Below are 22,188 nucleotides of genomic sequence, written 5' to 3'. Positions count from 1 at the left end.
GGGTAGCCCTTAGCCAGCCCAAATACCAGAGTAAAGGATTTCCCTCCTGGGCAGCTGACTGAGGCTGTCAGGTCGTTAAGGCTATAAAATGAGGCAGCTGAAGCCATTACATCAGTTTTTCTTGCCCCCAATAGGTATAAGCCCCCAAGAAAAGAGAAAAAAAAGGGTGGGGTGGGAAAAGTACAGTTTTGTACCTACCATAAATGTAGATGTCCGATAGGCATGCATCTGCAATCCTTACAAATGGGTTGTCCTGTCGTCAGGCAGCCCTTCGGTCGGCCGGATTCCAAAGTCTGGGTCTGGCCTCGGCTGGTGTCGCACTTCACCCGACGTCATAGCTGCAGTTCTTCGGGTATAAAGGCATCAGCCAACGCCATTTTCTTCAGTCTTTCTTGCCCCAGATGCCAGGTGCCCTCTAGGAAGGCTAAATTTGGATAAATGCAAATGGTTCCAAATAGTAGAGAGCAAACAAAAAATAAGCATGTATGTACATATATACAAACAAATACACCATAATAGATTCCCCCAGCTAGCTACAAGATGGGCAAATACCCTAGGAGTACCACAGAGGGGAAGGAGGGTAATCCTGACTGCAGATGCATGCCTATCGGACATCTACATTTATGGTAGGTACAAAACTGTACTATGTCCTTCAAGGATGCATCTGCAGTCCTTACAAATGGGTAGAATACCATAGCTAAACTGTGGGAGAAGGAGAAATAAGATTATGGTGTAGTTAAGTTCCCTTGCAAAACAGCAGTGGCAAAACCTGCTCGGATCTGGAGTATAAAGGTAAATTATAATGCTTGGCAAATGTATGCACGGAGCTCCAAGTAGCAGCCACTAAAATGTCTTTGGTAGCCACTCCTCGTAAAAAAGCTGTGGTAGTGGCTGTAGCCCTTGTAGAATGAGGCCTGATGTTTTCTGGAGTTTTCTTCCCATGGTAGGAGTAACAAAATCTAATGCAATTTCCTATCCACTTAGAGATTGTCTGTTTTGAAATTGCTTTTCCTTCCATTCCTGTTGCATATGCTACCAGTAGCTGGTCAGTTTTTCTATTGCTCTTGGTCCTGTCCAGGTAGTAACGTAATTGTCTATGTACATCCAAGGTATGCAACAGTCTTTCTCCCCTGTCCTGTGGGTTGGGGAAGAATGTAGGTAGGTGGATAGCTTGATTTAAAGATACCCTGGAGACCACCTTTGGCATAAAAGTAGGATTAGTTCTCATGGACACACTATCTTGATGGAAGATCAGGAAGGGCTGTACTGCCATTAATGCCCGTAGCTCAGATACCCTTCTTGCTGAAGTGATTGCAAGCAGGAAAGCAGTTTTCCATGATAAGCACTGTAATTCTGCTGTTGGCTTCGAAGGAGGGTGTGTCAACTTTTCTAGCACAAAGTTCAAGTCCCATGCTGGCAATGGTGGCTTCCTAGGTGGCTTTACATTTTTAATCCCTCTCAGAAACTGCCTGAGCAGAGGATGTGAGAAGACTGGAGGATCCAAGTTGTATTCTGCTGAAATAGCTGATGCATGAATCGTAATGGAAGAATAGGACAGGCCGTTGTGGAAGAGCTCTGCCAAGTATTCCAGGATGTTAGCTATGTTTACCAGTGACACATTCTCTCCTTTTGCAGTACTCCAAATGAGATATCTTTTCCATTTTGTTGAATATTTTTTTCTTGTTGAGGGTCTGCGAGCCTCCAAGATAATGTCTTTAACCCTTTTAGATAAATCTGGGTTATTTGGTCTTATGCAATGTTCCAGGCAGACAGCTGCAGTGTTTTCAGGTTTGGATGCAGGGTTTTGAAGTTGTTCTGTGTTAACAGCAAGGGAACTAGGGGCAGAGGCCATATTTGTTCCCGAGACATACTCCTCAGTAATGGGTACCAATGTTGCCTTGGCCAGTCTGGAGCTATCAGGATGATCCTTGGACGGTCTTCTTTGATCTTCAATAGCACCTTGTGCATCAAGGGAAGAGGTGGGAATGCATATGCTGTCAGGTTTTTCCAACTGAAAGATAGGGAGTCCACTTTCCAAGCAAGCGGGTGGTATGTCCTTGTGCAGAATTTTTTCAGTTGGTGATTGTGTGGGGATGCAAATAAATCTATTTCTGGTAGTCCCCATTTCCCTGTAATGGTTTTGAAGATGTCCGGATGCAGCATCCATTCGTGGGCATCCGTGGTAGATCTGCTTAGGATGTCTGCTAGTATATTTTCTTTTCCTGGCACAAAAATTGCTTGTAGCTGAATGTTGAAGCTCAGTGCCACATTCCAGAGGTCCATTGCCATCCGGCATAGAGGGTATGAATGTGTGCCTCCCTGTTTGTTGATGTACCACATAACTGTGGTGTTGTCCGTCCTTATCAGCAGTTGACCCTGTCGAAGAAATGGTCTGAATACCTGAATTGCCAGTTTTACTGCCAGCATTTCCTTTTGATTTATGTGTAGGTGCAGCTGGTCTTGACTCCATAAGCCTTGTATGCACTTGTCCAGCATGTGTGCCCCACAACCGAGGTCTGAGGCGTCTGTTGTGATGGTCTGGCTTGGTTGAGTGCTGTGGAAGGGCAGTCCCTTGTTTGATTGACAGGCCTGAGCCCACCATTGGAATTCTTGTTTCAGGCATGGAATTATTGGAATTTGGGTTTCTAGGCTGTGCTTGTGCTGAGACCATAAATTCCTCAGATACCACTGTAACTTTCTCATATGTAGTCTGGCATGTGGAATCAATATTATGCAGGATGCCATGTAACCGAGAGCTTGCAGGACTTTTCTTGCTGTTAGCTGGTTCTGCTTTGTTAATGCCATGAAGTAGAAAGGGAGTTGCTCCTGTTTTTCTACTGTCAGGAATGCCATTTGTTTTGATGTGTCCAGATCTGCACCCAAGAAGGTTATCCTTTGGGATGGTATCAGCCTTGACTTTTTTATATTGACTGTGTATCCCAGGGCTTGTAGTAGATGAATGACCCTTTCCAAATCTTTTGTTAATTTGTTTTGTTGTCCGCTTGTAACAGACAGTCGTCCAGGTAAGGGTAAATTTGAATTCCCTGAAGCCTGCAATGAGCAATTACTGATGCCAGGCATTTCGTGAATACTCTGGGCAGTAGATAAGCCAAAGGGCAATGCTGAGAATTGATAATGCTCTGATCCTGCAAGAAATCTGAGGTATCTTCTGCAATTTGGTCGTATGGGGACGTGCAGGTATGCCTCCTTGAGATCTAGAGTTACCAGCCAAGACTCCTTGCCCAGCATGGGAAGAAGCTGCTGTAGGGTCAGCATTTTGAATTTTGGAACAATGAGGTATGTGTTTAAAGCGGACAGGTCGAGAATAGGTCTCCATTGGTTTTCTTTTCTTGGTACCAGGAAGAGTCTGGAGTAAAATCCTTGCCCTTGTTCCATAGATGGTACCCTTTCTACAGCTCTCATCCTTAGTAAGTGAGTTATTTGTTCTAGAGCTTCTGTCTTCTGATTTGGAGGTAGGTTTGGCATTCCTCTCTTCCCTGGTAGAAACCTGTAACCTTGGTCTATTGTCTGTAAAATCCATTTGTCTCCTGTGATGTAATGCCAGTTTACTGAAAATAAGGCTAGCTTCCCGCCTAAGGGTGCCTCTAGTTGTTCCCTGGTAGGCGGTTGCCAGAGCCAAGTCACTGCGATTGTCCTGTGGAGGTGGTGGTGGCTGGATCTGTGGCTGTACCTCGCTGGTTGTTAGCCTGCCACTGACGTCCCCTGTAGGCACCTCTGGATTGACCCCTGCCTCTTGAGCGCCTATTCCTGCCTCTCTGAACTCTGGAGGTGTCTGGAAAGTGCCAATTCTTGGAAGGCCAGTTCCTGCTAAACCTTGGAGGCTGGACCTGCAAGAAATCCTTGACTGTCTAGACAGATTTTGCTTTCTCTTCCACCTTCTTCAGCACCTGCTGCGCAGGGGAGCCAAACAAATTGAGCTTATCCATGGGAGCATCTAGGAGCTTTGATTTAACATGGTCTGGTAAGGACTGCTCTTTTGACCATGCATGTCTTCTGATCACTGTGCCAGTCACGGATGATCTAAAGGAAGCCTCCAGTGCATCATAGCCGCATTTTAAGGAATGATTACTGACCTGCTGAATGTTATGTACCATTTCCTGTACAGATTTTTTGTCTAATGGTTCATCCGAGAACAGTTTTTTAGTTAATTGGTCTAACATAAATTCCTGATACTGAATCATGTGGAATTGACAGTTCAAGGCCCTAGCTGAAAGAGTAGCAAGTGTAAACTTTTTTACCCAATCTCCCTAAGGCCCTAGATTCCCTTTCAGAGGGGAGGGGGTTTTTAGTAGAAGTAGCTGCTACAGCCTTGGGTCCCTGGGAGATAGTTTCGGGATCTGCAAAAGGGGCCTTATACAAATGATAATGTGTGTCCGGAACCCTGTAGTACCTATCGGGCTTAGCAGGGGCCGGAGGAAGAGAATCAGGAGCAGTACAAGCATCATTAAAAGCATCATCCACAACAGTAAGGACTGGAGGAATGGCTAAAGGCCTATGCTGTGGCAAATGCAAAAAGGTTCTAAGCCTTTTCCTAGAGTCTGAAAAATCCTGGCCCTGCCATTGAAATTGTTCCCTCATAGCATGCAAGGTTTCCCCAAAAGAAAATTCCTCAGGCGGAGAGGCAGAAGGAATTGACTCTTCTGCATCAGAGTCCTCATAAGGAGAAAAGGGGCCCTCTGGAGGGTTTGAATTATCTGATTCATCAGAGGAGCCATCTGAAGAAACTGGCTCAGGGGGCTCTACTCTAGTCCTCTTCTCTGGAGGTGGGTGAGAGGCCCTGTCTGGATGTGGTTGGGATCCCCGGATCAAAGAAATGAGATCCTCAGCTAGACTAAGCATTTGTGAACTAGAGCTAGGCCTGTGAGAGGGGGTCTTAGCAGGCACATATTTTGTAGTTTTTGCTGCTTTAGCCCTGGCAAAGGCCTTAATCGACATGGATGCAGGAGGCCTAGCAGCTCCACGTGCAGGGGTAGAAATATCCAAAGGGATAGTATCAGATAAATCCTGTGAACCTGCAAGAGCAGGTGGGATTTCAGTAGCAGATTCAGCCAGGCTGGATGAGGCCTTGGTAAGTGGCAAGCTTTCGGCCGAAGGAAGAACCGTGGACTCTTGTTTCAGCCGAAACAGAGACACTCGCGGTTGGCTTAACCGCGGTTTCGGCCGAAACCGCGGACCTTGAGTGTCGGTCCTTTTCCTTGCGCTTTTTAGAAATTTGCGTAGTCGGAGTATCCGACGGCATAATGTAAGCAAAATCGGAGCTGAAAAACTCTTCAGCAAATTCCGACCGACGTCTAAGCGTCCGTCGGTTGAAAGAAGCACAGGCTAGACAAGCTGCTACGTCGTGGTCTGGGCCTAAGCAAGGTAAGCAGTAAGAGTGGAAATCTTTATGAGGTATTTGTTTCCCACAAGTTAAACAGTTATTCACTTTTTCTGACATCGGCTGAGGCAAGAAAGAGTCCCCAACGGGGTACTTAGCTTTTAGAAGTCTTCGTACTTGTAGTAGTAATCTCTGGTTCTGACCGACCGGCACTTGCGAACAGCTTCTGCTTGAGCCACGGCAAGAAAGACTGAGGAAAATGGCGTTGGCTGATGCCTTTATACCCGAAGAACTGCAGCTATGACGTCGGGTGAAGTGCGACACCAGCCGAGGCCAGACCCAGACTTTGGAATCCAGCCGACCGAAGGGCTGCCTGACGACAGGACAACCCATTTGTAAGGACTGCAGATGCATCCTTGAAGGACATCAGGACTGCAACAGTGAATACATTCCAACATCTACATTTATGGTAAGTGTACAGAACTGTACTATGTTGTGTTTCACTGTTGCAGTCATCACTTGTGGGAAGATTCCCAAAGCTGAGAATTACAGTGGAAAAATGACGAGAGGGGCTTAAAGCAAGCACCAATATTAAGAGGGATGCCTGCAGGGCTGCAGATGCAAAGCCTGCCCTGGTTTAGGAGAAGGTAGCCAGCTGGTAGTGCCTGGTGAATGTGTGGATGGATGTCCAGGTAGCAGCTTCCAAAATATATCCTTGGTTGGAACCCCTCTCAGGAAGGCAGTGTAAGTAGAGGCTGCCCTACTGGAATGGGATCTGATGGATTTTGGAGGACTCTTTCCATGAAAAGAATAGCAGAAATGGATGCAATGAGAGTTAAATTTAGAAATGGTCCATTTGGAAATGGGTTTCCCCTTTGCCCCAGGAGCAAGAGAGACCAGTAGCTGGTCAGATTTCCTGACTGACTTGGTCCTATTCAGGTAATATCTCAATTGTCTGTGCACATCTAGGGCATGCAAAATTCTTTCCCCTTTATTATGGGGGTTGGGAAAGAAGGTAGGGAGATGGATGGCCTGGTTGAGGGTAACATCAGAGACCTCTTTAGACATAAAGGAGGGATTTGTCCTAGAGACACACTGTCAGCATGGAAAATGATGAAGGGTTCAGTGGCCATAAGGGCCTGAAGCTCAAAACTCTCCTGGGTGAGGAGACTGTTACTCCCTCACTCTGGCAACGGCCGACCGATGCACCGTTGAACCGCTTCTGCTTCGGGCTCCACGGCAAGAAAGACTGATGTAATGACGTTGGCTGCCTCATTTTATAGTCCTGACAAACTGACGTCAGCCTCACTTACCAGTCAGCTGATGCAGGAGGGAAATACTTTACCCCATTTGGACCGGCCAAGGGCTACCCAGCAGAGATGCCCCACAAGTGATGACTGCATGTGACTGATCCTCTAGAAAAAAATATTTCAGAAATGGCTGGAAACAGCAGCTTGAATCTCACACCTGCCTCTCGACATTCCCAGAAGGCTTGGATAAATTTGCTTCTCTTCTGCCTAGTGTACAGTAAATAATTTTCCACAAATGTTCTACTTTCTCCAAATTTTAATAGTTTGCCCTTCTGCCACAGTTTTGTCAGAATCAACTCTTTCAGCTGGTATTACTGCATATTTACTAATACAGGTCTTTGTTGCTTTCTCATGGCCAGGGTTGGAGCATACAAACAATGTGCCCCCGTCAATTAACAAATCCTACTGTTTATTACAAACCCAGTTGCCTATTTGTGCTTTCACAAAATAGTCTATTTCCTTCAGTTTCTCTTTTACATCACAAAATGTCTGGGGTTTTCCTGCATTATCTGCTCTCTAACACTTCCATTTTTCTGAAACAGCTCTTCTTCAGCAGTCTCATACTCAGCCAGCCTTTTCTTCATTTCGACCTCTGATTCTGGCAATTTTATCAGTTCATCTGAAAAGCTGTTTAAAGTTTCTTCCATTTTTTCCAACCTTTTGCTGATTCAGTTGATATACACCATCAACGTTTTGTTTATTATAATCAGTTCTGAGTGCATTTAATTCTTCTCTAGATTACTGGAAGCCATGTCTTGTACCAGAGCTGGAGTTTGAACTACTTTTTATTGAGCAGCTGCAGGATTCCTCCAAGTTGGTGCTTTTTCACTTTTTCTAGTTGATTTCCTTTCAAGCTCCAAGTTTCTTCTTTGCTGGCTTCCAAGGCTGCGTACTTACTAGCTAGTATCTGAATTCAGTAAAACTGGCAGAGATACTGGCTCTTATCTCGGTTTCTTTTTTTACACAGAGGTGAAATTAAGTTGTTGATTAATGTGCAATCTTGGAAGTCAAATACAAACCAATTCTGTACAATTCAGTTATCTGCATAGGCAACAAGGTGTCTTTCATGGACAGACCATTTAGTACCCCTTATGTTGATTCCTCTGGATCTAGTCTATCATTTTTAATAACTGGGATAAGTGTATGACCAATGAGTTGAAAACCAAATTAGGAAATGCTCCCAAAGTGGTTTTCAGCATTAGTAGGAATACTGAACCTTAAACTGAAAATGTTAAACAAAACCAAAACTGGGGACATGCAGAACTGTGGACGCTGTTTACTGTGGAGGCTCATTTTTGAAACTACCAAAACAACAAATCAAGGCTATGAGGTTACAATTTCAAGTCCAGGTAAATAGGATTGTAATACTAAAACCACAGTATGCATTGCTTTATGCAAGTCATGTGATTACCTTTATACAGTCAAGAATGAGCATCCACTCAGATCATAGGAGATTACTAGGCTATCGACCTGGAAGTCATTTCAAGCCTAGCCATTTCATCCCAATGTAATTTCATAATTAATACCAAAGACTGCATATAGTAATGACTGCCCATGTCCGGGAGGGTTGTGGGTGTTATCCCGGTAAAAACTTAGTGAGCCATCCATTTGTACAGGTTCCTTTTGAGCAGTGTCACAGAGGTGCTCTGTTTCACATGAATAGGTAGCCTATTCCAAAGATGAGGCAGACGCCTATTTAAACAGTAGTCCATATTTAGGTCACCCGGAACAGATGGCCCTAGTCCCGTTTGATTTACGGATATGCAGCAAGTTCATTAGGTTTGGGTCTGAGAGTGCTCTGTAATCCAGGCATACATCTCCCCTAAGAAGTCTACATGTTACAGAGTAAAGTGACAGGGACTTCAGTAGGTCTGTGTATGGCACCTGCTGAAGTCCCTTCATCATCTTTGTTAGGAACCTCTGAGGTCTCTCCAGTTGCTGCAGGTGCTTAGTGCGGCACATGCTGAATGGGGCACTGTACTCAATTATGGGCTGGATTAGTGCCGAGTATAGAGGGGTTATAACCTATTTTGCTCTCGAAGTGATGTCTTTACTAATGAAGTGTGCTATATAGAAAACCTTCCTTACTACATTAGACACATGGTGGTCGAAGTTAAGGTCATAGTCAACTTGTGAACCCAAGTACCTTACCACTTCTTGGATACTTAGGGTATTGATGTTGATTTGATAGTGTGACAGGATATTGTTTGTGCCGAAGTGAATGATGATTCATTTCTTTGCATTCAGTTTGAGACTGTGACTAAGACACCAGTTGATGGTCTGTACAAGACCCTCTTGCAGTATACCGACATCAATAATTGCACCCAGCTTGCAGTCATCTGCAAACCTGGTCAACAACAACCCCTTAGTTTTGACCTGAACGTCTGAGAAATATACACCAAACAGTAGGGAGTCCAGCACTGGCCCCTGTGGCACCCCGCTGGTAACAAGTCTTCTGGCTGATGTGGAGTCACCCGCTTCAATAGTGCGTGTCCGGTCTGAGACAGTTAGCAACTCATCTTACAACAAAGGGGTTTACATTCAGTTTACCAAGATTATTGGTAATGCCAGAGTGTGGGATTGTGTCGAAAGCCTTTGCCAATTTAAGGTATGCTGTGTGCACACACCTGCCTTCAAAGGCCCTTGTCACATTTTTTAAAAAATCCACAAGACTTAACAGGCAGGATTTGCCAATGATAAAGCCGAACTGGGCAGGATCCAGGGTTTAGAGGTCGCCTATGTCTATTAATGAGGTCCATAATGGCACATTCCATGGCCATACAGATAAGGCTGGTCAGGATTATGGGTCTAATTCCCTGGCTCTGTTGCAAGGCCATCTTTGTGGAGGACAACTGTTGCTGTTCTCAATTCTGCAGGAACAAAGCCTGTGGTTAGACTATGATTGAAAAGTGTACTTAGTGGTTTAGAATATGTGAACAGATTAAGAACGTTAAAACTAATTGTAACAGTGCTTTAAACACTCAGTTGTACAGCTTGTAAAAACTGTCAGTTTTGCTTATTATAGATAAGATACAAAGTTTTATGGATGGTGTAAGGAAACATTTTATTGCGTAGTTTAACTTAAATGCAACCATTCATCGAAGTGTTAATGGAACCATATCACTATCCTGTTTTGAAACTAAAATCTTTTGTTATGAGTTTTACTGTACATTATGGTATTTGTATATATCGGCACATTATATTTTATAACTACATACTTTTAATTTTTAATGATTGTTTTTTGTGTTTTGTCTGGCTGTGCTGTTTTAACACTATTTGAGTTTTGAATTTATGTTATTATGTGACTGTCAATTATGTAAAAAGGTTCTGGACATTTGTTAACCAGTTTTGATAAAGTATTGTTATTTAAAGACGAAAGCTCTCAATTGATAATCCAGTTTTGCAAAAAGTTTGGGCACAAAGAGCTGGTCAGTATTCCTCACACAATTCATCCCCGAGTATTATTAAAACTTTGATCATGCAAAAAAAAAAACACACACAGCACTGTCTTTCAGATAACATCAAAAAGATGAATGGCAGCTGAGCAGACTGCACTGAAAGACACTCAACTAGACAAATTGCTTTACATAAGAAAGATTTTAACTCAGCTGAATTAAGTCTAAAGGGCATGATATTTCTGCAATATAAACATTAAATACCTATAGAGAAGTGCCCTAAGCAGTCTTAAATGAAGGAACCCTGATAAGGGATGGAGGAGATGTTTATCTGTGGAATGGCTGGAAGACATGCAGAGATTTTTGAACAAACGAACCCAACGGATGAAGAAACCAAATTAGAATCAAAGTAAGTATTGTTGAAGCTTTATTATGGGGCAATGTAGAATGGGGTCTCAAAGCTGCACTCAAACCAGAATAATTCTGGGTGAGGGAAGCTAATACTTTAGGAGCATTGACTTCCTTTACTTTTGTTTGGGAGACTGCGGCCTTTGGCTAAGTAGTCTTCAAAATAATCCGAGTTTGAGATTCCATAATGAGGCAGATGTAGCCCAGAATAAAATTTCTTCATAATTATGCCTTTAGCATCCTTAAAAATAACTGTACATAGTCATCCTACTGGAAAATGCTTCCTCTCCAACAGAATGTAAATGCACATATCCATCCACAACCCCCTCTCCCATTTTGTGCACATGGGGTCAGCGTGTCATTTCACCAGTGACAATCTAGAGTCCAAAGTTTATACTACTGAGTGGTTCTTCCACACCACACACTTGCACGCACACACACACACCCCTATGGCCAATTTAGATTGTCAAATCCACCTAGTGCAAGTCTTTTGAATGTTGGAGGAAACCCATGGGAACACAAGGAGGACATGCAGACTCCACACAGATCGCCTGCTGTGAGGTGACAACATTATCTACTATGCTGCCAGTGTTAATGTACATATATTACTTTATTTAACAAAAAAAAAAAAAAAACGCACACTTAATTTGTATTTAGCCAATTCAAACACTGGACATTGAGTGGATACTTGCAATTTTACACATTCCCCAAACCAAATTTAAAACAACCCGAGAATATAATTATGTTGTGTGGGGAAAGCTTCATATGGCGAACAGATACAAAATCTTATAAACAAATGTCTAGTCCAAAGAAAAACTTTTCTAATCTTTAAAACATTGGAGGAAAATATTTCAGATTCCTGAATAAGAAAAATAGTATCTATAATGGATGCATTTTCAATTCAGATTCCATATATTGTCTATAATTTATTGAATTTTCCTTATTTTTGACCATTTTAACACAGTGTGTGTGTGTGTATGTATACACACACAATTATATTTTCACTAGATCTTGACTCACTAAATTGGCAGACATTTCAATAACAAGTGGTCGAAACTCAATTAAAAAAAAAGTTTTGCGCAAGGTGCAAGCCCCCTTGCACCCCTTGCTAATTATATAAACCAATTTGAGATCAACCCCTCACTGTGTAGCTATCCTTCAAAACAAATGCAGGAATCCTGCGATTAACCTGCAGGCTCAACAAAATCTTCCTATAGAAATTGTCTGATGTAATGAATGTACCATGAAACACACTGAACATAAACACACACATTTGTGAAAACAAAATTTCTTCATTAAAAATTTCAGAAAAATTAGGACTCCAGAAAAACATTTTCAAAGAATATCAAAACAAATCAAGTATAAAAGTTTTTCTTAGCAAAAACTGCTCGTAAGTTATTCTGCAACACAATTCAAAAACTGAATTTGCTACAAAAAGCTAAACTACATTTCAAATAAAAAACTGTTTTCAGTATATTACCTTTTCAGGGCAGCCAAAAGAGCTGAATATGCAAGGAACTGGAGCCCTTGGACAGTCTACATTATAATGACTAGGAATCTGTAAACAAAACAAGAGAGAAAATGTTGGCGATATATACTTTTGTTACACAAAGGTTTAGTTTTACCACCTTGCTGACCATATAATCTCACTGTGCTTTATTGACTTTAAAAGGCAAGTCATCTGGACAAACATAGGCCTTTTTTAGTCTTGACTTAGTTACGAAATAATTTAAAGGGACAAGGCACATGAAAATTTGATTTTCCTAAAAAGCATCTATATTAGTACTTAATATGGTTTAAGAAAAAAGTTTCAGACACACTCGTATGCTCCTGAAGTGCAGAAATTATTTAACAAATCTAAACTGCAGTATGTAATGCCATATAAGCAACAGCAGTTTGCTTCACGTCTGAAATTGGTTTTACGTAGGATGGTAAAGGAAAAAGTACAGTTTTGTACCTACCATAAATGTAGATGTTCGAGGATCCCCATTGCTGCAGTCCTTACTATTGGGTGTAGTCCGTCCGCCAGTCGTCCTAATCAATTGTATCGAGAGTCAGGGCGCATTAGACTGACGCTAGTACGCCAGGGTACTAATGCGCGATGATGCGCGCCATATATCCTCGGGGCTCGCCCTTTTGCTCCCCCAGTCAGAAGAAGACAAAAAGACAAGGCCCAAAAACCAAGAATCCCAAAGCAGAGGTAAGGAAGGGAGGCTTGGCAATAAAGAAGCAGGAGCGAGTTGACAACATGCAAAAAAAAACAGCTGGCAAAAAAACCCCCAGACTTAGAGTAGATAGGAAGAAGGTGATAATGCTTAGAGAAAGTATGCACTGAACCTTGGCTGCTCAAAATATCCTTAGTTGCCACCCCCTTAGAAATGTTGCTGAAGTGGCAGGGCCCTAGTGGGAATGAGGCCTCCAATCCCAGCTGGAATTTTGCCATGATGGGAATAACAAAACAAATGCAAATGAAAGCCAATCCACCTAGAAATAGTTTGTTTGACACAGGCTTGCCCATTAACTCAAAGCAAAAAAAACAAACAACTGACTGCCAAAACCTAAATCCTTAGTCCTGCTTTAAATAATAAACGCTAATTGCCTAGTACATCTAAAAAGTGCAAAATCTTTTTCCTTTATTTGGGGTCTGCATAAAAGTAGGTAAATGATTAGTTTAAGGAAGCCACTTAGAGACCACACCTTTAGCATAAAGGAAGGATTAGTACTGCACGATATGCCAAAATCAAAAGGGAATCAACACCTGCCCTGGAAGAAGTAACTCCTGAAAGCCATTAAATGCAAACTGACTGCTAACATCTTCCTTCATGTTGATATAGAGATGCTGTAGTCTGGCAGGCCCACTTTATGTGTATCCACTTTCCATTTAGAGATGCTCCCCAAGCAATGTCCCGGCGGCATTAAAATTTGACTTCGCCTCTGGCTCTGGCCGGGTCAGAGAACCCTTGTTGGTGACATCTCCTGAGCCCACCACAAAAATTCTTTTTGAAGGCAAGGTATTGAATGAATGACAGTGTCCAGTGCCTGTGCCATACAGGCCATCTGGGCTGCTGTATTCAGTCTCACACCCAGAAAGCACATGTCTTGAGAGAGATTTACTGGACTTTTATTTATTTCACAGAAGACCCTAGGCATCATCTTAGCACTATAACATATTACATCAGACTGTAAAGGAGCATCCAAATCCCTTGTCTAACATGCTCAGCTAAATTCTGATCCCCCAACCAGGCATGCCTGCGAGAAGAACAGAACTAGTGGCAGCCACCCCTCGAGGGAGAGCCTGTACAGCATCAAAACATTGCAAGAATGAGTAAAACAAGAATTCCCTAAGCCTTTTCCTGAATCAGAGTAATCCTGGCCTTCCCACATTTAAATCCCTCATGAAAATGGCAGAGAGAAATCCTCAGGAGGAGAAGCTGTAGGAGTGGAATCATCGCAACAGAAGGAGAGGCTCTAACTACCTTGGGAAGAGAGGAAGAACAGTTACCTGAGAAGCCCCTCAGCCTGGGCCTACCTCCTGAGAAGGCACATCCTGTAAAAGTAAAAGTTTCTGCTGAGACCTTGCCTGTCTGTATAATTTCTTTTGGAAGACTGTTCCATAACTTCTGTCCTTCAAACGAGACATTAAACCAAGGTCCCATCTGCCCGAGCTGGTGGTAGCTCAGGTGGAAGTAAAAGATCCAACTGCACTTATTGAAGAGAGTTTCACAGTGCCCTAGTCAAATTTCCCCTAGTCAGTATGAATACCACTTGGGTTTCCCATAAAGAGAGAGTCTTCTGGCCTCGTGGGACTAATCTGGTCAGCAATGTGTAAATTTAAATAAATAAATATCGCTGGGTCTGACAGAGAGGGCATTAGTCATATGAGACACTGACTAATAAAGCACTTTGAGGGAAAGAGCAGTAAATGCAGATACAGTTCATAGGTTGGTACTAGGCTATCGGCCCTAAGGCCTATGCAAGCCTAGCCATAACAATTCCCTGGAAATTTCTTCCCACAATATTTACTTCTCTGGGCCCCTGTCTAGCAGGGCGACTGACATGATGGGTGAATTTCCAATCTCCCATCCAATCATCAAGGTTCCTTTTGAAGAGGGCCAATGAGGCGCTCTGCTTGACATGTATGGCCAGTCTATTCCAGAGTATGGGGAGTCTCTGGGTCAGGAACCTATCCCTCCAGCATGTTTTGTTCATTGTGATGAGGTTTAGATCCCTGGAGCGTGTGGCTCTGAGGGATTGGGATTTCTTTAAGTGGAGTATGTCCAACAGCTCAGGGTTTGACATGGCCTTGTATGTTAAGCAGAGATCACCTCTAAGTAGACGATATGCCACAGAGTATAGCTGAAGTTTTTTTAGATGGTCAGCATATGGCATCTGCTTTAGGCCTGTGATTCTTTTAGTGAGGTATTTCTGTGGCCTTTCCAGCTGTTACAGATGTCTTGAGAGGTACATACCAAATGGGGCATTGTACTCTATAACGGGTACAATGAGGGATGAGTACAGTGGAACAATGACCTATTTTTCTGGATGAAAAGCCCTTAGTGATTAGGTTTGCCACATAGAAGGATTTCCTGACTGTTGTGGCGATGTGGTTATCGAAAGTAAGACCACTGTCCACTTGTGTCCCTAAGTCTCTCATCACACTTTCGATGTTTAGTGTCCTGCTACCTGTGTGGTAAGTTCATGGGTACATGTTATTTTTCCAAAGGGGATAACTATACATTTCTTGGCATTAAGCTTGAGCCCATGGCTCTGGCACCAGGCATCTGTTTCTGTAAGGCCCTTTTGTAGAATATCCACATCATTTGGGGATTCAATAATGGCTCCCAGTTTGCAGTCATCTGCAAACTTTGTTAGCCAGAGTCTCTTAGTGTTGGCCTGTACTTCAGAGAAGTAGATGCCAAACAAGAGTGGTCCCAAGATTGAACCCCGAGGACACTTGTCTGGAGCTGGATTTAGAGTTGGCTACTTTTACAGTCTGGGTTCTGTCAGTAAGCCAGTTGGGAACCCATCGAGTGACATAGGGATTTATGCCCAGCTTAGTAAGTTTATCTATGATTCCAGAGTGGGGAATGGTGTCGAAGGCCTTGGCGAGGTCCAGATAGGCTGTGTGGACTGCCTTACCCTCGTCCACAGCTCTGGAGACAGATTTGAAGAAGTCAATCAGATTCAGGAGACAAGACCGGCCCTTCACAAACCCAAACTGGGTGGGATCCAGTGTTTGAAGGTTGCCAATGTCTTTGTTTATAAGTTCCATGATAATGTGTTCCATGCCCTTGCAGATCAGGCTTGTCAGACTGATGGGAAGGTAGTTCCCAGGATCCAAGGCGGATCATCCCTTGTGGAGCGGGGTAACTGTAGCTGTGCGCCAGTCAGTGGGCACGAAGCCTGAGGTGAGGCTATGATTAAACATGATGCTTAGGTGGGGTGCCAGTTCATTTTGTAGTTCATGTAGTACACAGCCCGGGATGTCATCCAGTCCCATGGATGCTGTATTCTTAGCTTTGGAGAGTGCTGTTTCTACCTGTGTGGATGTGATTATCGGAATTTGGCAATCTTTTGGTAGTGAGATGGGCCCTTTAGGGGTGAGAGGGGGGTGAAGTTGGCACTAAATCGATCTGCCAGGATATTGGCTCATATAGGTTCATAGGCAGGTACTAGGCTATTGGCCCAAGGGCCTAAGTAAGGCTAGCCAACAAGGTTCCCTGGGCTTACGCCACCCAAGAAAGTTATTTCCCTGTGCCCCTGTCGAGCAGAGCCACAGAAGTGATCCCCAAGGTGCATTTCCTATTTCCCATCCACTCATCAAGATTTTTCTTGAAGAGTGCTAACGAAGAACTTTGCTCGACATAAATGGGTAGCTTGTTCCAGAGTATGGGAAGTCTGTGGGACAGGAATTTATCCCTCCAGCATGACCTATTTATTGTGGTGACAAGATTTAGGTCCCTAGACCGTGGAGCTCAGAAGGATTGGGATTTCTTTAGGTGCAGCATGTCAAACAGCCCTGGGTATGACACAGCTTTATATGTTAGGCAGAGATTACCTCGGAGTAGGCGATATGCTATGGAGTAAAGCTGTAGTTTTTTTTGAGACTGTCAGTGTAGGGCATCTGTTTTGAGGCCAGTAATCCTCTTTGTGAGGTACTTCTGTGGCCTTTCCAGCTGCTGCAGATGTCTTGTGAGGTACATTCCAAAAAGGGCGTTGTACTCTATATAATGGGTCTAATGAGCATCAAGTAGAGGGGAACAATGATCTCTCTTTTCCTGGATGAGAACCCGTTTGTGATGAGGTGTGCCATGTAGAAGGATTTCCCGACTACTTACCGATGTGATTATCAAAGGAAAGACTACTGTCCACCTGGGTCCCAAGGTCTCTTATCACACATTCGGCATTAAGTAGACTTCCGCCTATGTGGTAGCTCATGGGTACAGAGTTTTTATCAAAGGGGATGACAAAGCACTTTTTGGCATTGAGCTGGAGGCCATGGCTCTGACACCAGGCATCTGCCTCAGTGAGGCCCTTCTGTAGGATGTCCACATTATATGGCTCCTAGTTTACAGTCATCTGCGAACTTCATTAGCCAAAGGCCTTCTGTGTTAGCCTGCACTTCAGATAAACTGATACCAAACAGGAGAGATCGCAGGACTGAACCCTGTGGTACTCCCACTGGTCACTGGTTTGAAGTCAGATTTGGAATCTGCAACATTTACAGTGTGGGTTCTGTCAGCGAGCCAGTTGGCAACCCATCTTGTGACGTAAGGATTTATACCTAGTTTAGTGAGTTTATCTATAATTCCAGAATGGGGGATGGTGTCGAAAGCCTTAGCGAGGTCAAGATAGGCTGTGCGAACTACCTTACCCTTGTCTACAGCTTTGGTGACTGCCTCAAAGAAGTCTATCAGGTTCAGGAGGCATGATCTGCCTTTCGCAAACCCAAACTGGGTGGAGTCCAGAATTTGGAGGTTACCAATGTCTTTATGAGTTCCACGGCCTTACAGACCAGGCTCGTCAAGCTAATAGGGCGATAGTTCCCGTGATCAGTGGTGGAGTGGGATAACTGTTGCTGTGCGCCATTCAGTTGGCACAAAGCCTGATGTGAGGCTATGACTGAACATGGTGCTTAGGTGGAGAGCCAGTTCGTTCTGAAGTTCATGTAAACTGGGATGTTGTCCAGTCCCATGGATGCTGTGTTTTTGGCTTGAGAGTGCAGCTTTTACCTGCATAGTTGTGATTACAGGGACTCTGCATTCTTCCTGTATAGATATGGGCCCTTTAGGGGATGAGAGGGGGTTACAGTTAGCACTGAACTTATCTGCCAGGATGTTGGCAATATCAGTTGGTTCTGTAATTTTTGTGCCATTGTGCTGCAACTCAGTGCAGATCTGGGTATTGCCATTGAGATTCCTGACATAGCTAAAGAATGTTTTGTGGTTGTCCTTTGTTTTTGTAGCTAGCTTTGGAGGATCTGATAAGGGATCTTAGCTTCTTACTGAGGCTGACCAGGGAGCTCCTCCACTCATGGGATTTTACTCGCTTTTGCAACAGTTTCTTCCTTCTGTTGTAGAGTTTATTTATGGCAGGTGACCATCAGATTGGCTTCCTTTTTTTGGAGGAGAACGTCTTGGTTCTGTTTGGGATAGCACGATCCATGCACTCGTGTAAGTGCTTATAGAGTGCATTTGTGTAGGATTCGGCAGTCGTAATTGTATTGTCCATCTGCATGGGTGTCATGAAGTTCGCCACTTCTGTGTTAAGAAGCATGAAGTTGGCTTTGGAGAATTTTTTTTATCATGGTTTCCTTAATGGGGGGGTGGGATGTGGATATCTAGGGTGATTAGCTTATGGTCAGATCTGACCAACGAGGAGTTGACTTCAGGTGTGGCACACAGATCTCTCATGTTGGTAATGACTAGGTCTACGATATTGTTGCCCCTGGTGGGGGGTGTGGATAAGTTGATCCAGGGCATTGGAATTTATGAATTCCAGAAAGCGTTGAGTGAAGGAGTTGGTACATGAACAGTTTTCCCAGTTAATGTTGGGGTAGTTGAAATTGCCCATTATTAAGGTGTTTGGTTGAACCCTAATATTTTCCAGTATATCAAGAAAAGAGAAGTGGGAATCCTGGGGCATGGTCGGGGATTTATAGTAAGCTACAATTTGGATTGCAGTTTTACCTTGAGTTAGTTGCACTTGGATAACCTTGGATGCATTATGCTGAGCAACAAGCCTGGAGGTGTGGATATTCTTAATGAATATGGACACACCTCCGCCTTTGGTGTTCCGGTCCAGGTCAGATGGCCGAAAAGTGTGGCATGAGTTATAGCCTGGTAATGCAGGGGTGTACTCTGGAGCCTTGAACCCGGTCTCAGTCACTGCACAGATATCGATGTTCTCCATTTTAAAGGAGTGCCGCGAGAGAGTGCATTTTCAGATTTAGACTTCTAGCACTGAATAGCATTACCCACAGTTTTTGATTGCCTGTTCCTGTTATGGTGGTGAATTTGTCATTTGAACCCTTGCCTAAAAAGGCACTATAGGGGTGGCAAGAGCCTTGGCCAGTATCCAGAATCCCAGGGGTGACAAATGCAGGCCATTTCTGGCAAAGCATCGTGGTCTGTCGTCCCAGGCAGACAGACACTGGATCCCCTTAGAATGACACGAGAAGCATAGCCAATTGTTGAAGTCAGTCATTTTGTCCTTGTACTGCGGTATCATTCTGGGTGATGGCAGGATGCTACTCAGGGCTAGGGTCATACCTGCCTGGGCTACAAGATCGGAGAGCTCTTCCATGTCTCTTTACATGTAGTCCAGGGAGGTACATCTCAGGTCATTCACACCAACATGGACAATGTGGAGTGACCTGAGTGCATAGGTTATGTGACGGATCCTGGAACCAAACAGGCAGCTGACAGTAACCTTCTCCTTGTTTAGCCTAGTGAGGGGGACATCAGTGTGCCTGACTACAGAGTTACCTACGACTAGTGTGTTGGGTACGTTGTTTTGCCTTATGGGCTGTGGTTGAGTGGCACACTGAGTCTGTAGGCTATGTGTCATTTGGGTTGTGTTGGGGGGTGGAGGTTGATTGCGTTGCTGCTTTGGAGGTCTCTGTTGCTGGAGCAGATTATTACGGAGAGCCTCAGCGAATGTTTTTGTGTTTCTGTGTGTAAATTTTGGTGGGGTAGGTTTAGTGGAATTATGTGATGAGTTTGGTGTGGTGCAAGTGTTTACCTTCTCCTCTTGACTGTCAAGTTCAGTCTTGGATGGAGAGAGCTTTACCTCCAGTTTGGATAGATAAGTGCATCTCTCTCAGGCTGTAGTGTTGGGTGGTAGGAGGAGAGAAGTGTCTGTGTACATGAGGCAATTGCTACATTGCCCCAGGATGCCCAGATTCATCAGATAGACAGGAAAGAACACTGGGAGCTGACCCTTGGACATGTCTGAATAAAAACTATTTTCCTCTAGACAAGTGAGGAGAGTACAAGAGCTGTTTTTCTCTAAGCAAGTGAGGAAAGTAAGTACAAAAACAACCTTCCTCATTACCTAGAGGAAAATAAAGTGCTGTAGTAATTTGTAGCTTATTTAGTGCTTACAACAAGCTCTGAACAAGTGCTGAGCACGAATAAGCAAATTCAAGTGCTAAAACAAAGACTCTGTATCTAAAGTAGACTAGTTACAGGAAGGAAACAAGTGCAAATGTGGCTTTTAAATCAGAAAGCTGAGAGAGATGGAACAATTGCCCAAACAGCCAATAACTACAATTTCTGGGCCAGAAACCACTCCTTATGTGGTAGATAGGTTACCTAACGCTTACCAATCCCACTGATAAGCTAGAAGACTTCCCTCCAACACAGAAAGGCTTGGGGGGGGGGGGCTCAGGAGCTTACAAACAGTCCTGGATACAGCAAATCTGTATCTTGACTACATTAGTTACAGGAAAGGGTGGAAATAAGTGCAAATGTGGGCTTTTAAATCAAAGCTGCGAGATATGAATAAACTGCCCAAATGGCCAATAACTACAATTCTGGGCCAGAACCACTCCTTATGTGGTAGATAGATTTACCTAGTGCTTACCAATCCCACTGATAAGCTAGCAGGCTTCCCTCCAACACAGCCATACTGGGGGGGGGGCTCAGAATATTACAAACCGTCCTGGATACAGCAAATCTGTATCTGGACTAAACTAGTTACAGGAAAGGCAGCAAACAAGTGTATTTTCTTTGTTACAGTTAAGCAGAGCACAGGGACATTCTAGCAAAGTTTGTTTTTTTTTTAAAGGAAAGGGAGAAAGTAGAAGCAGTAGGTTAGGAAACTAAGTGGGTTGGCCTTCTCAAATGTTCTCTTTGTATTAGGTAGAATGAGCTAATGACACTAGACTGACGGGAGTGTCCCAGATCAAATTTACAGTAGGGGCGAGCAACTGCAAAGCCACCAACTATAAGAAGACACCAACAGGGAGGGGGTGGCGTGGGGAACAGATCACAATATTCAATTAAAGAAATAACAGAATTGCAGACAGACCACTATATTCACTGAACAAATAAATATAAAAATAAAATGCAATACTATCTTTAACACTGCAAGTTTGTACTTATTCCATCTTGTAATGCAGTTGATTGTAGGTATAAAGCAGCCAGCCAAACAGCTATCGCTGAAATGATTTCAAAGGTATATGACTAACACTTATAACTACAGAGTAAACCTCTAAGCCAAGAGTTAACAGTGAGTATGAATGAAGTGGAACAGTAACCTCCACTACTTGCAGAGAGAAAGAGACCACAATATTCAATGAAAGAAATAACAGATTTGCAGACAGACCACTATATTCACTGAACAAATATAAAAATAAAATACAATACTATCTAACAATATGTTAATGAACTGCATCATTTTACATGAATAACTTTGCAAAGTAATGTACAGATAAGAAGGGTAAAAAAATCATACTTCAATGGGTGGATTCTCTGTCTCACTGACTGTAATGTAATTGTGTTGTCTTCTTAGGTATTCTGTTGATACAGCCACAGATTTTATTCTGTACGGTTTCAGTTTCTGTAAGCTGTGATCCAACTGATGGCCACAAAGACAGGAAGACCCTATCTGAAGTAACATTCCACCCCAGCTTGTTTAGTTACCAGTGCATCCACGGTCTAATTCACAGTAATACTATCTTACATGACCTACATTATGTAAGTTGCAGTAAATTTATTTTATTTTACATTTGTTGACCGGGCTAGTCTAGCTGGATATATGTCCATTTTCAGTAGAGGCCAGGGGAGAAAAGCTCCAAATTGTTAATACATTGTTTAAAAAAGTAAGACAAAAAAATAGTAACAGTTATCCCACTGACAAGCTAAGTGATTAGGTGAGCCAGAATTTTAAGTATTTGTATGCTTACTCATTACTCAAAAACTCCTCAGTCTCAGTGATGCTTCAGTTTTCTCTGACGAAGATAATGCACTTCAAGAGCTAGACACAGCATGATTTTAGTTTGATACCACTCCTAGTCCCATTTGTTTGAAAGCATGGCATAATTGTGCTACTTCACTGATAAGGGTGTTGTGATGGTTAGAGCAAAGCTTCCAGAGGCCCAGAGAATTATGTTAAGTACAGCAGTACAAATGTGTTGCTTCTGAAAACTGAGTGCATTTATGCCTAAAGTAAATAAAAACTGGTCCTAGGTTAAAGCCCTGGGAACACTAAATGTATTAATTGTAAACAAGAC

The 22,188-nt window shown here is 43.2% G+C and overlaps 1 protein-coding gene across 4 annotated transcripts in view; it reads right to left on the bottom strand.

Moving 5' to 3' along the window:
- The window catches only part of TRAF6 (TNF receptor associated factor 6), a 482,448-nt gene that overhangs the window by 51,439 nt on the left and 408,821 nt on the right, over positions 1–22,188 (bottom strand). For all 4 annotated transcript variants that reach the window (XM_044082829.1, XM_044082830.1, XM_044082831.1 and 1 more), the window contains one exon: positions 11,932–12,009. In XM_044082829.1, coding sequence (XP_043938764.1) covers positions 11,932–12,009 — 78 coding nt within the window. The remainder of the gene's footprint in view (positions 1–11,931; positions 12,010–22,188) is intronic.

This window comes from Protopterus annectens, chromosome 9.part0 (assembly GCF_019279795.1).
Source record: "Protopterus annectens isolate FY-2018-M chromosome 9.part0, PAN1.0, whole genome shotgun sequence".
NCBI classification, from domain to species: domain Eukaryota; kingdom Metazoa; phylum Chordata; order Ceratodontiformes; family Protopteridae; genus Protopterus; species Protopterus annectens.
Note: the sequence above shows the minus strand (reverse complement) of the source record. Positions and strands in the feature narration are given on the sequence as shown.